Raw genomic sequence first — 14,675 nt, 5'->3', positions numbered from 1 at the left:
GTCAGGGCTTTCCTCAAAGATCAACCGCTGCCAGAAGTGTGTGTGCCAGATTGTGGGTATCTCAGCTACCCAGCGTAGAGCCTGAGACAGGGAAGGGCCTCCTCTGGCTTCCTCTCCCAGAAGATAAACGTGACATGCCCATCTCTGTTCCCTCACCTAACACACAAACATCTGTGTCCCTGATGTGCTGCACACAGCAGAGGACTCCCCTGTGCCCCAGTGGCATTGCTCACGCCAGAAGCAAGAGTGAAAACATCAACACTGACTTCTGTGGCTCAAAGATAACAAACCTCCAACCCAGTGCTGGAGGCTGCAGCAGGCATTTACCTCCCAGCACCAAGAGCCTTTTGCCTTCTTCTGCGACACAATGGGGAAATGTTGAGATTGGAAGGAAAGTTTCTGGACTGAAAAGATGCAGGAGCGTGAGACCAGAGTGGAACATGATAAACACTTTGCAAGAAAGTAAATTTTTGATATGCTACAATCTAAAGCCTATTTTTTCCATGTGAGACCACACAGGAAATTTGAATTTTCTCAATATCTCTGCTTTTGTGAAAAACAGCCTGGGTTTAAGGAGCTATGACTAAGCGTGCAGAGAAAATGAGAAAGTCCCCTAGCTGCTGCTCCTTCCAGAAAAACAAACAAATAATGAAAGCAATAGAAATAGATAAGAACTTTCAACTCCTGCAACTGCTTATCACATCGAGACAATCTAAACTGCCGAATGAAAAAGCCTAAAGATGGATTAATAACAGGGCTGGAGGGCCAGGAAGCTTCCAGCCCCGCTACGAGCAGAGAAGCACAGGAGGTGTGGAAGAGGATGAGGAGGGCAGGGAATTAGGGGACTCCCAGCTCAGGTCCCACTGCTCATTACAAGGCAAGCTTCCCCTCCGATGCTGCAGATGCGCTCTGCCATCAGTCGCAGCGCAGCTCGCCGTGCAGACTGGGCTGAGCAGCTCCAGCAGCTCCCTGTGAACCACTTTGAAAGGCCACTGGAAATGTGACACCAGGCATGGAACACACATGGCTGCATGGCACCAAAAGCAGCCGGTGAGCGAAGGGCATGCAGCAATGCCAGCTGCTCCGGGGCACAGCGGGACCAGCAGAGTTCCTGCTCCCATCAGTCACTAAGGGACCCAAACCCCACACACCCAATACCTCCGATTCCCAAAAGTGCCAATCACCATTAGGGACACTTAGCTTCTGGCCCAGAGAAACCACCTGGACTGTCCTAAATTTCAAAGCCTCTGTCATCAGCCAAACGAGATCCTCCCCTTCCTGAGGCTCATTTGGTAAGACATTGGCTGACATCCCTGCTTACCTTGTTTATAAAACTGACTTAATGCACAGAGACTCCAAATTAGTTTAGTTTGAAAAAAGGGCATTACCAGCAAACCACACTGTCCATCACATGAGGGAATATTTCAGCCAGATGCTGGAACCCCATTCTGAGGTCTGTTTTGGTATAACAAAGTATATAAATATACAGTAAATATATATATATAATATTTAGTGTCTTCTCAGCTACAAGCTACAACACTCCTAACCGCCCCAGAACTATTGGCAAAGGCAGGGTTGGGGAGCTCTTAGTCTTCCCAGAAAATGCCTCTATCACACATTGTGACTTGATGTAGGGAACCTGCTTTGGCAGGGGGTTGGACTCGATGATCTCCGGAGGTCCCTTCCAACCCCTACAGTTCTGTGATTCTGCCTTCAATATTGGGAATTTTGGACTTCCTGTCAGACAATAGGAAGAGGAAGCAATGCTGTAATAACAGACCAGGCTCAAGGCGTTCAGTTCAGGGGCGCCAAATCATCCTTGGAGGAGAAAATCACATCCTCTCCAATCAGCTTTCAATTCAAACAGCTTCTCAGGACATTATTCAAAGCAGCCCAAGCCCCCAGCCCCGCCGCATGCCGCCCCCAGCACACCAAGAGCCCAGGTCTGTGCCTCTGAGTGCAACCGAAGGAAGCAAAGCCAAGGCTGCCACCTCCAGGCTGCAGGGCTCTGCTGAGCCACAGCCTGCTTTCACCCCAGAGCCCTAAAGCACCTTCCCAAACTGGGATCAACAGTTTGAAAAGCCACCCAAAATTCATGGCAATGGGAGATAAAAATACTTAAATGAAACACGCAACGCGCTCCGGCCTTACAGGCGTGCATGGCTGCGTGCTGGGTTTGGCACGCTGGCCTCGGCCCCACGGACAGGTGCAGCACAGCCCCCAGCAGCACACAGCAGTGTCACCCTGACCCACAGCACTGCCCCTCCACGGCTCATCCAGACACAATGAAGCAGGGATAAGCTGCTCTGTGCCCAGCCGGCTTAGCATCAATTAAACAAGCCCCATGGAGAGTCTGGGCAGGGCACGGACTCACGTGGTCCCCATGGTGTGTAAGTTTGAAGTTGCATACAGAAAAGAAAGAGGGAAAACTGCTCACAGTCAAAACACAGCACATATGTGACACAGAGGAGCATCCCGGGGATCTGTTTGCCTTAATGACATCCAGACTTCCTGCGTGGGGCTGAAGAACAAGACGTCAAGTTTCCAACTTCTTTATTAGCAGAGACAATTAAAAAAAAACCAACCACAAAACAAAAGGTCCACAAGCCAAAACTAAAACACAACCAGACCGCGACAAAGAGCCCACAGCACAAACCATGCTGCAAAACGGGCACGGATGTGCTGCAGCACCCTCAGTGAGAGCCATGCCATCGCTGGGTCTGTGTGAGGAGCGGGGTGCAGCCTTATCCAACCCCCCTCCTGGCGACCCAAACCAGCACAGACCACATGCCTAGCACCCATCCGTCCCTACCAGCACCCACACCACACAGCTCAGCTGTGGGGCAGCACCCACATGCTGCCGAGCCCCCACAGCCCTGGGCTGGCATGAAAGCCATTCCTCGACATGCTGCTTCCCATGGGAGGCCAACGGGGAGCGCCAGCCAGGAGTGGGGGATCTCCAGCAAAGCCCACAGCCACACTTCAGGCCCGCAGGCACGGCTCCAGAGTGGGTCAGAGATGGGGTGGACACTGGCAGAGAGTTCTGCCTCCTCTTCCCCTCAGCTCACCCGTTGCAGAAGGTGCTGTTACTCAGAAGCACTCAGGACAAATTCTGGTACCAAAAACATACAGAGCTGCCTGTCTGCTGGGGAAAAGCAGCCCGTCAGTTCGCGCTTCCTGCTCTCACAGCCCTCTCAGGCAGGGAATTGGGAACGCGGACGTGAAAGGAGCAATTTCTCAGGTTTCCCCGCGTTGCCACTCCCCTGCCATTATTTACATTTAGCAGCATATTTCTGGAGCAGCTCTTGATCCTGTGCCCAGCAGGCTGCAGACATCAAGGGGAGGTTCGGCTGGCTCTGAAAGCACGACAGAAGAAAGCTATTGTGGCGGCTGGCTTCTCCTCCTCCCGGGTTTATTTTGATTTTCACATTTAAAAAAAAAAAACCAACACTTCCCCTTAGAGCAGAGGGAAAAAATGCCAACGTCAGCAGAAATCCTGCAGCTTTCTGGAGGAAAGCAGAGCCACAGAGAGCGAGCAGCAGCTACAAGACCATCCCAAACCCATCTGCTCTCAGCGTCCCCACCACGAAGGGCTGGGCACGCATGGATGAATTGACAGATGCCCAGGAAACGCAGCCAGCACCACCAGCACCTTGAGTTCTGCTGAACTTGAGTTCTTATGGGGGAGACCTCCTTGCATTTACACTACAGCCAGCAAAGGGCCTTTTGTAAAGCACGTAACTTCCTGCAGAGAGGAAAACACGAGGCAGTGACCAACAAAGGCTGCTCAGAACAGCAGCTCAGCCTGGCTCTCCTGTGTGTATACAGCACACGTGTGATACTAGTTCAACGCAGTGACAAGGCTCTCATTCCTAGTGCTACAGACTGAATACAGATGTATGTCTGGTTCAGCTGCTCAAAGGAAAATCAGGCCAGGAAGCATTTTATAACTTCAGGAAAAAAGATGTGAATTTAGAGTGCCCAAAGACGCAAGCTGGATTTCCATCATTGACGTCTACAGCAGAGCATCACAAGAGCTGAAGTTCTTTCAGCACAGAACCCATGCAGGAAAGAGGCATCCCATTCCTCCCAAAACACATGCAGCGACTTTGCCACACTCGTGACCATTTAGCTCACATGCCCAGAGCCTGCAAAAATGCTACAACACCATTCAGTTCTGAGAGCCTAAAGTAAACTCGGTACCTTGTAAAACGAAGCACTGACTCAACATCCTGCAATCACCTGGCCAGGAACAGCAGGGGAAGCGTGTTCCCATGGACTAATGCTTCCCAGCCACAAATGGCACGACTAGAGCAGAAGGCAAACACCAAATCCACCCGGGCAGCAGCCAGGAAAGCCTCCTGCCCCTGCACTCACCGATCCACGGCTTCCACATCAAAGCAGAACCTCTTCTCAATGGAGTCGGTTTTCCGTCGTGTGCAAGATTTCAGGATAACGGCTTCATCCTCTCCCTGAGAAGAGACAAAATCACAGATAAGGAGGAGAACAACCCCTCCATACATGCCTGCCCCCAGGCTCCAACCAGTGCGTTCAAACCAGAGGGGCTGTTTGGCAACATCAGCCACTCACCACCTGCTAGAAATGCATTAACAAATATCCAAAATGCTTAGGCCAAAACCAAGAAACCATCCTTTCTGAATGCAGACTACATTTATGCACTGAGTATCGTACAACCCATGTTTCAGGCAGGCAGGGAGTGCTGGACCACAATTATTGGGCAAAGTTTTATTTTCCATTGCTGAACAATGCATCATAACCTTGGCTGTCAATTTTCACTCTGGCACTGGCTGCATATTTGGCAGCATTCTTCACACAGAAACTCTTAACAGGAGCAAGTATGCCTTAAGATATGATTATGTTTATTATTTGACAAAGCAATGACAAAAGCATTCTCCCATCCAGGCATCTGCATCCAAGTACTGGATTTCCCCACGCCGAGCAGTGGTCAGGCAGGATCTGCACACACTGCTGTCCTCTGCTGGAGGAAACCCCTGCCCAGACTCTGCCAGCACACAAAATTCTCCTGCAATTTTTAAAATCCCTTGATGACTCAATACAAGGCAAATTCTGAGCGAGTTCCTGGAGACAGCCACTTTTCTGTGCACTCTGTGCTGTTCCAGCTGACACCTTGGCTGACCACCCTGTTCCCTGACATCATCATTTTCCAGGAAACCTATTTAGGGCCACAGCAGGGACCCAGGAAGACAGATCTGAACGGTTTCTGCAGGGCTGCTCCTGGGGGGCCGCCTGCACCCTGCAGCTCATCAGCCTGGCTCAGCACTCTGTATTCAGGAACTGCCCTGCCCTGGAACCACCATCTGATGCCAGCTGCAGCCCCAGGAGTGCTCGAGAGCCCAAGAGCAGGCAGAGCCATCTCTTTACCCATCTCTTTACGCTGCACCAACGGTGCACCGGTTGGCACTAACAGACTGCAGGGCACCCAGCACACAGACAAGATGCTCAGCACGCTGCACATCCCATGTGGTCAGAACAACCTGAGCAGGACCAGTGTGCAGCTGCACAGGCTTCAGTTTGTAAAGCTTTCTCCTTTCACAAACAGAAATAAATCAAGGACAGATCTAAGACAAGAGGAGAAAGGCCGGTCTGTGACTACAGGCAGCTGCTGTAAACTTGTCCTTACAGATAGCTGCATGCAGACACCAGAACAGAGAGTGGAGCATGAAACAGAGCTGTGTCTGAGGGGCTCCAAACAATCGGGAAACCAGCAGTGCTGCCAGGGCAGCCGACAGCTCCCAGACATCTGCTGGAGATGTTTTTTTTTGAGCAAGGTGCAGAGCTCATCCATCGTGTGGCACTCACTCAGCTGAAGTGAAGGTGAGCCACCTGCTGGTGTCAGCGTCCCACTGCTGAGGTTGGCTCAGCCCGAGCAGCCTGTAGCTCTGCCCAGGGCCCTGCAGAGACACTCACCCCTTTTCCTCCAGATTTCTGGTCAAATGGCACCATGGTTATCCGCTTGGATTCCCGCTGGTACGTGCAGTAATGCTTCACCCAGGAGGTCCCAAAGTGACCTGCAAAGCAAACGCAGTTTTTACCCCCGGAACCAGTAGAGCTTCAATGCACACCCATTATTAAGCTGTAAGTTTAACCATCGTTTAACACGACACGTTTCTCTATCCACGATTCCTGTTGTACTTTACAGGTGGCACAAGCACTGCTAGCCCTTCTCGTTCAGGCGAAAGAGGAAGCAGACTCCCCAAGCACTGACTGATGCCACAACAGCCCACCGCAGGGCCAGTGCCCTCCCACATTCTGCATTCTGACAAATTTGCCTCTGTGTCCCAGCAGTGTCCCCCAGCACCCACACCCCACATTGCCCTCAGCACCTACGTTTCTCCTGGACGTAGAGATACCCCTCCATGGTATAAGGACTGATGTTTTTGTGCTCGTGAGGATTCTCCTTCATCTTCTTCATCAGCGATTCAACCTCCGACCTCGTTCCTTCAAAGCGATTCCTCGTCTGCAAATCAAAACAGGAACAACCCTGCAGCACCCATGCGAAGGCTGAGACACTGTGCAGAACTGCCACTCAGACTGTGTGCGTGGCACAGCGTTATTTATAACAAAGAATTTGCTTCAATTACACTGTCAAGCCCTTTGCTTGAGGGCACACACACACACAAAAAGAGAGAAACCATCTCAATTTAAACCTACCAAAGTGTGTGCGAGTTTTCTTTGCCAGACAGGCACAGCAACACAAACACTTACATTCTGGATGCTGATGGTCAGCTCTGTCTTGAAGTCACTGAAGTCCTTTGCAAGCTCATAGCCGTGGTGGTAGAAGGTGAAAAGCCCTTGCAGAAAGGCCAGCAGCTGCGTTGGGGCAAAACGAATCAAGACCGTCAGTGCAGCCCTCTCTTCCAGCCCACTTTGTCCTCCTGCTTCAATCAACCCCAATGACCCAACTGATACTCAAATTCCACCCCCCTCCTGCACTGGGAGCTGAGATGTGGCACCAAGCCAGGCAGTCACAGCCTGGTCATGTTTCTCTGGACTTGGAGCTATTCTTCATTCAGTAGGAATGACTCCTTGCAAACAGCAGAGGAGGTTTTGACTCTTACCATGTATTTTTCACGGGTAGATAATAATAAGTTAAGGGAGAATGGCTTTAATCTAAAGGAAGGGATGTTTAGATTAGATGTCAGGGGGAAATTCTTTACAGAGGGAGTGGTGAGGTGCTGGCACAGGCGGTCCAGAGAGGCTGTGGATGCCCCAACCTCGAAGGTGAGAAAAGCCAGGTCAGATGGGGCCCTGGGCAGCCTGATCCAGTGCTTATCTAGTGGCTGGCAGCCCTGCCTGTGGCAGGAGGGTTGGAACTTGACAATCCTTGGGGTCCCTTGCAACCCAAGATGTTCTATGATTCCTGGAGGAGCAGTAGAGGACTTAGCAGTGAGCAAAAGGCAGGTCCTACAAAGCTTAATTCTTTTCTCGTTCTGTCAATCCTGCACTCTTTTCCCCTGAAAGTTACAGTCTCTCCAGCTTCTAGTTTTTTGCTCCCACTTGAGCCCATTCCCTTTGCAGCTGTCAGCAGGCCCCACAGCCCAGTCCATCACAATAGAAATGCCCACAATACATACAAAGAAACGCTTTGTGTGTCTGGGGCTGAGCCCCACACCAAGGGCTTTTCCTAAGCACATGTCCTGCCCCTGCCCCCAAACCTGCCCTACAGTAACAGGGATGCAGGGACACCCCATGCCCCAGCCTGGCTCCCCGTCAGCCCTCACACAGTAACACATCCCTCAAGCAGTTTTGTGGGATGAAAAGGGTTGGGTTCACTTACAGGCTCCACAAACTCAAACATCTTCCTCTCCTGGACCTCCTGCACCTTGAAGACATACTCCAGGGAGACCTCGTAGAAATGCTGCCGAACCAGGTCCACCTGGCTGTCTGCCTGCAGGCACCAGGAGATGAAAGAGGAAACACGAGGTCAGCGTGGCTGGGAGCAGCCAGCCCCATGGCACGGGACAGCAGGGGCTGATGGGGGTGCATCCACGTGGGATGCTAACTCAGCTTCAGACATCAGTCTGGGGCTGGCCAGATGGCACAGCGATTAAATAGAAACCTGATTCACATGAACAGGCTCCTTCTTCAGCTGAAAAAAAGCGTTTTCGATGACTCACGTTCACACCTCCCTGACAGCTGGGTAGAAGAGCACGAATTAAAAGTGGGAGAAAGGAGAAGTTGCTGCATACTTGACAACGAAAGGCAATTCTGCACTTTCTGGAAAGCAGTGCATCGAGAGGCTGCCAGCAGCACCGTGGGCTCCAGGCAGTGACACAACATCCCACCATGCCACCAGTGAGGGCTGCTCCTGTGCCGGGCCAGGGGACAGCACATGCCCTCTGCTTGGGAGAGAAAGCAGAAGGGAGCAGAATTTGGGATATTCCCCAACAGAAGGGCCTCACTGTGCGCTGGAGCAGAGCCGCTGCACTGATAGCAGGGTAAGGAACACAGGCATCCCCCCCTCCTTCCCCAGCTCACTCCTGATTTTCCATAGGACACGGCCATAGAGTGGAACATTTTCCCCAAGACCTGCCTGAAGCACTTGTGCTGGGTGTCTGTGGTGAAGAGGCTGAGTTTTCAGCAAACTGAGCACTAAATGTGATGCGACAAAAGAACTTTGCCAGGAGTTAAACAACAGATTAGACTCAGGGTGTTATTTAATTGGTCAGCAGCCAGAGCAGCAGAGAATTCCCATGGTTTCCTTCTCTTCTTGCTTTGCTGCAGCAGTCACGCATGCGGCCACCACCACCTTCCAGATGTGGACAGCAGGAAGAGATTAGGAAACATAAAACACCAAACTGCCCTGACACAAACTCTCCTCTCTGGCTGTCAGGGTGTCTAAGACAGCTTCAGGCTGCTAATAATCAGCTGGCGTTGGTTTTCCTAAATCATTACCATTTCATCAGCATCCTTCCTGAGGACATCTGCCATAACTGCTTTTTGTAATGTCTCAGGCGAGAAAGATCCCAACTCCTGAACCCAGGAGCAGCAGCAGCTGGTTCCAGCTTTTGTAGCAAAAGTCGAAGTGCGAGGTGGAAGATGCCAGCAGATGGCACCAGCATCCAGCGCTGCTAAATACACCAGCACAGCACAGCACACGCAGCCAGCATTCTGCATGGCACAGCACCACACACAGCATCTGCGTGGTACAGCACACCAACACCCCACACTTAGCTGCCCTGGCTCCTGTATTGCTCCCATATATTGCTCCCATACCCTGGGCAGGACATGACATCACAGCTCCGTAAAACGCTGCTGCAGCCACAAGTAGCTCCTTCTCCACAAAGAAATCCTTCCACTCCAGTATCTCGCCATAGAATTTTAAACATGAACCAGAATATGGGTTTAAAAGGTTACTGAAGAGCCACAAGAGCGGAGCTCTGCACCTGCTGGGATGTAGGGATGCTGCCACGAAGCAAAGCGCTCACAGACCCAGAACATCCCTGCGAGGACAGCCAGGCACGTCAGCCCAGATGCAGACCCCTCTGCAGCCCTGATTTGGTGGAAGATGACTCCGTGCCACAGCCGTACCACTCTGCTCTCTTGAGACAGATGGGATCCGCACACAGTTGGGCCACAAACAGCTGAGCTGCCCCAGTGCAGAGATCATCACTGTGCCCACCGAGCCCCCGGTGACATGCCAGCACTCTGCCCAGCAGCGCAGCGCCTGCCCCAGCCCTGGGCAGCTCAGGAATTCCAGACATGGGAGCAGTGATTGCAAAAGCAGGGTTCTCATCCAGTAAGAGCATTTGGCACAGCAGCAAACTACGTCCCAAGTAACAGGCTCTAAAAGCAGTTTAGAAGCACTAAGCCTGATCACTCTTCCCACGAAGCTCAAAGCCAGTGCAGCCACTTCTAGAGAAGGAGAATAAAAACGTACATGATTTGTTATGGCACATGGGAAGCCTGCAGCAGAACCAGTTCCCCTACTGCTACACTCTTTAATTACAAGCTCTCTATCCTTTTTTATTGCTATCCATTTTGGGACCGCTCTGACTTACTCACCAAAACAGCTCTGTCCCCTTTGATTAAAGGAAGAGGGAAAAACCTGCCACTCAGAGTCAGCACAGGAAAAAAAGTAGCTTATAGCCAAGAAAACCAACACTAGAAGATGCAGAAAATACTCAAAAACCTCAATGCAGTTACTGCTAGACACTGAAAATTCGAGGTTGCTCTCACCTCCTGGAGCTGGGATTCCTTCTTCTTAGAAGACAAGTTTAAGTGCTTTTCTAGGACACCACAGTACTTCTCAGTCTCCTTGTCATATTTCTTCTTGGCATCCTGCAGAACAGAACAGTGTGAGCCTGGATCCAGCAGCACCACAACAGCCGAGGAGACCCAGCAGCATGCCCATGGGACCCACATGGGAGCACAGCCCCCAGCCCAGCATTCAGCTTCCTGCCCTTAACCCTCTGCTCAGAGATGCCCGTGCAAGGCCACGCAGCTGGCTTTGTTTAAAGTTTGTTCCAAAAACTGATAGCAGCCCTAAAGCCACACCCAGAACAGACACGCTTTGAAGAGCCCAAGTTGGACAGGGAAGGGAGGCAGCAGCAGGGAGCAGCTCCCTCATCTGCTTCTCATTACCCAGCTGTGCACAGCTCCAAGGCACTGATGGATGCTGGACTGGCAGCCACGAGGTGCTGCAGAGGGACGGGCAGCAGCACCCAGCCCACAGCCCTGTGTGGGGCAGGACAGCAGCCCTCTACAACATGCAGAGCTGTCAGCACTCACAGACAGCCATGCAGAACACTGCAGCCCCAAACACACCAGCACCAGGGCACAGAGGGAACAGCTGGGCTGACTCCTGGACTAAAAGCAGCATCGTGCAGAGCTGCACTCCCAGGTTGCCCGGCCAGGGGACATCCAACCAGTGCCTCAAAGGCAGCAAGGCCCCGTGTACCGACAGAACCCAGCACATCAATAGCCAGTGCTTCTTCTGTAGGATTCCCCTGGAGGTTTTTCTTCTCTGGCTGCACAAGTCAAACCAGAGCAACCTTGGGACAGGACACACCACTGCAATGCAAACAGCCTCGCTGGCTGGCACGTGCTCCCTGCTGTCAGCAGCAGGCTGTTATAACAACAGCAGAGCCACGGGCAGTGCTTCGAATTCCAGAACAAAGGCAGGAAAGAAAGGCGGGCAGGGACAGGCTGTCCCACAGCAGCCTGGGACACATGGGTGTGTTCCTGGGTTCGCCCTGCCAGACGATGCCCAGATCTCCAATGCACTGGGGCCGGGTGAGCGCAGAACTGAAAGGTTTCAGCTGACTGAGAGTTCAGAGACTGAGGATTCACCTTGCAAAACGTTAATTCTGGTTTGGAGGAAGAAAAAATCTAACTGTTGGTCAACAGCTCGTGTTGGCGCATTACTTGCTTGAGGGTGAACCAGGAAACACCAAGGCACTTCACGTAAGCCGGATCGTCCTTGTCTCCCTCCCACACCCGGGGCCAGCAGAGCCTGTCCCTGTGGCACATCAGATCCCAGACAGCACCAGGCAGCTCTGAGCACTGCCCCGAGCCATGCAGAGGCTCACAGACCCAACAGCGATGCGAGGCCAAAGCCACCTACCTTAGCAGCACCAATCTGCTCCTTGCGGAACTTCTCCAGCGGTGTGATCAGCACCTCGCTGGCGTTCTCAATCTGTTGGACACAGAGGCACCCTGTGGTCCCCAGCTGGGCAGCACTGTGCACGTGGGCACTGTGTCCCACTCAGAGCTGAGAGCTGTGCTGCTGACCACCTCTCTCTGCTCAGTCCCTGCAGACACACCAGCACTGGGGCTGCTGTACCAAGGATCCCTCCCTACAAACTGCCATCACCACCCACTGGAACACACACACTTCACCTTCCTCCAGCTGCACATCAGATCAGTGGCCTGAAGGCAGCTGAAGTGCTGCTATCAGACCCACTCTCCATCCCCAGGCTCCCCACTCCCAAGTCCATACCATCCGCATCCGCTCATCCTCCAGGTTCCGCAGCACTGTGGCAAACTCCTGCAGAGACTTGGCTGTAAGGGACACATGTGGACAGTTTCAGAATTTAACAGCATTTTCTCTTTTAATTCTGGACATGCAAGTAGCCAGAGCATCACATTTCTAGCACTCATTGCTGCTCAGGCTGGCTCCTGCTGCCCAGCAGCTCCTATGGCAGGCTGGCTGCTATGGGCATCAAGGAGCAAGGGGCCTGTCCCAAATGTCCAGGGAAATAACACTCAAACACAGCAGGCACGGTGTGTGCACTTGAGACAGAGCCTCACTTGCATAAGAAAGCTATTTTGGCCAAGAGACCAGCACAAATCAGCAAGAAAATCAGGACTAAATCTCATGTGCTCTGTTGGCTCCAGACTACATACATGCGCAATGAACTCTGAAAGTCCAGCCCAGGCAGAAACAGGGTAACATTGAACAAAGCAGGTGAAGCTGTCCCCTAGCACTGGGAGATGCTGGACGCAGTCCTGCCAGACCCTCACAGCATCGCCCTCTGAGCGCTCACCCACAGCCCTGCAGTGGCTGCCTGGACATCCTGCAGGCATGTGGCCAAGCTGTGCTCCCCTCCTGCAGACCACAGCCACTGGCGGTGCCTCTAGCCATGACTACATCTCCAGATCCTTGCCCTCACATGTGAAAGGGCATATAATAATCTAGATGGTTTCTAGATATGGCCTTCCATATCTAGGAAGGAGTCTTCCTCCTTTCTTTCTCTGGTAGAGGCAGACTTCAGGCGAGAAGCTACAACTTCTCTCCTAGTGAAGGCTCTGAAGTTGATGAACAAGGAGAAATGCACTGCTTCCAGAGAGCAGGGAATGGCGAACCTCTGGGTCCCCCCATGTCCGTGTTCGTCCCTACGCATGCACTGCTCTGCTTGGGGTTGGCAGCACCATCAGAGCCCCCACCAACCCACCGTCAGCTCTCACCTATGCAGATCTCATCGTCTGTTTCAGCATCGCCGATGCAGCGGAACTTAAATTCATTGAGGGAATCCGCAAACTTGCGCTTGGCCGACGACAGATCTGTGAGAGGAGAAATGCAGACGTCAGCATGGGAGCGGGCAGCAGCACCACCCGGCACAGGGTCCCACCAGCCCCCCTGGGAAGGTTACACCAAGGGCCCTCCATGCAGGGCAGGCACCGGAGGTGAGGGCCCACGGCTCCACAGTGCCCCAGAGAGCGAGCCCTGCTGCAGCACAGCTCTGTTTACAGGCGCTGCTGCAGAGAACGACTGCTTTACAAGTCACAGACTCTCTCCAAGAGCCGAATCCTATTAAGTTATTACTCAAGATGACCTGAGCGGATCCAGGCTTGGCTTTTCGAACTGGCCCCATGACCCTGCACACACATCCCCAGGAACCACAAAGCTACAGGCCTGACAGGAACTTGTTCTGAAGCAGCACAGGGACCCCAACCGTGCTAAATTCCCCAAATTCCCCATGCGTTTCATTCAGTGTTCTCAACATCCAGGGAGCTTTTCGCTTTCCGTGCAGAGAATGAAAACGTGCGTTCACACAGACTGCTCCTCCCAGGCACTGAACACCAAGCAAGAGCTGTGGAAGAATTCAAGCATTCTGCTTTTGTGGTGGAAGGAAGGAGCTGAAAGCTTTCTTCAAGCACTAAAGCTGCTCTCCCAGCACCTGCTTCTATCCCCAGGGCTAATCCTGCCTGCAACTCAGCCCAGGAGTAAAGCTGCACCCAGCACAACGTGCTCCTAATGCAGCAGGACCACAGAGGAATGAGGAATGGACAGCAGGGTGCAGTGCTTGGGGGTGCTGCAGGAGTGACCGGGGGTGCTAGGTTTGCCCCCAGCCCTCCAGATTGATGCTGACACCACAGTGTCAGAGGGCAGCACCTGCACAGCCCAGGATGTGCAGCAGCACCCCCAGCACAGCACCCAGCTTTGCCCCAGGGAAGCTCAGAGGCTTCAGCCTGGCGCAGAACAGCCTCCTGCTCCTCTGGTATGGTAAGGAGGGGGATGTTAACGAGGAGATGACGCTAATGACTCAAGGAGCCATTTCCTCTCTGCTGGCTCCATGCTGACCCTGGCCACACTTGGGCTGCAGACACCCCGACCAAGGCCGCTGTCTCCCCACCGCAGGCCAGGCAGGGGCAACCCAAACCCAAGACGTTTTTGCACTGGTCTACAGCACTTATAAATAGGCATGGGAGAGGCCAAGAGAGGAGATAACCCCCAGTACTGCAGCGATAAAGGAAAGTCACTCCCAGCCGCCCACTGAGTGACACAACAGCAGCTGCTAAAAACAGCATTGAGCTTGGTCAGAAATGGAGCTGGGCAGCACCCAGGGGCCCAGACCCCACTGGCACACCTCACATCCCACTGCCCATCGTAATTTTGGGGAAAACTCCTCCTGTGTAAGGAGCACGAGCACGGCAGCAGCGTGCTGGGAGGGAAGGGTTGACTCATGCCTGTTTTCTCCCCAGGCATGAGAGCAAACCAAATCCTGCAAAAACTGCAGAGAAACTTCTGCCCTCCCTCATGCGTGAGCAAAATCCCGCAGCTCCCCACGCACATGAGTCAAACCTAGCCTGCACACGTTCTGCCTCCAACTTCTCTGTCTGGCTTTGTCAGCTGACCAAAAAATGAGGTAAAACCACCACCACAAAGGCAGAAAAACCCCACAGACCGA

General features: G+C 52.7%; 1 protein-coding gene across 2 annotated transcripts in view; it reads right to left on the bottom strand.

Moving 5' to 3' along the window:
- Window positions 1-14,675, bottom strand: part of ARHGAP26 (Rho GTPase activating protein 26) — a 98,954-nt gene that overhangs the window by 70,574 nt on the left and 13,705 nt on the right. For both annotated transcript variants that reach the window (XM_042826680.1, XM_042826679.1), the window contains exons 2-10: window positions 12,952-13,047; window positions 11,984-12,045; window positions 11,609-11,680; window positions 10,222-10,323; window positions 7,820-7,930; window positions 6,748-6,852; window positions 6,370-6,499; window positions 5,950-6,050; window positions 4,378-4,472 (exon numbers count right to left, since the gene is read on the bottom strand). In XM_042826680.1, the coding sequence (XP_042682614.1) occupies window positions 4,378-4,472; window positions 5,950-6,050; window positions 6,370-6,499; window positions 6,748-6,852; window positions 7,820-7,930; window positions 10,222-10,323; window positions 11,609-11,680; window positions 11,984-12,045; window positions 12,952-13,047 (874 nt within the window). The remainder of the gene's footprint in view (window positions 1-4,377; window positions 4,473-5,949; window positions 6,051-6,369; window positions 6,500-6,747; window positions 6,853-7,819; window positions 7,931-10,221; window positions 10,324-11,608; window positions 11,681-11,983; window positions 12,046-12,951; window positions 13,048-14,675) is intronic.

This window comes from Centrocercus urophasianus, unplaced genomic scaffold, assembly GCF_019232065.1.
Source record: "Centrocercus urophasianus isolate 14NV4802_14NV808 unplaced genomic scaffold, USGS_Curo_1.0 seq_26, whole genome shotgun sequence".
NCBI lineage: Eukaryota > Metazoa > Chordata > Aves > Galliformes > Phasianidae > Centrocercus > Centrocercus urophasianus.
The sequence above is the reverse complement of the archived record's forward strand: the minus strand, read 5'-3'. Positions and strand labels throughout refer to the sequence as shown.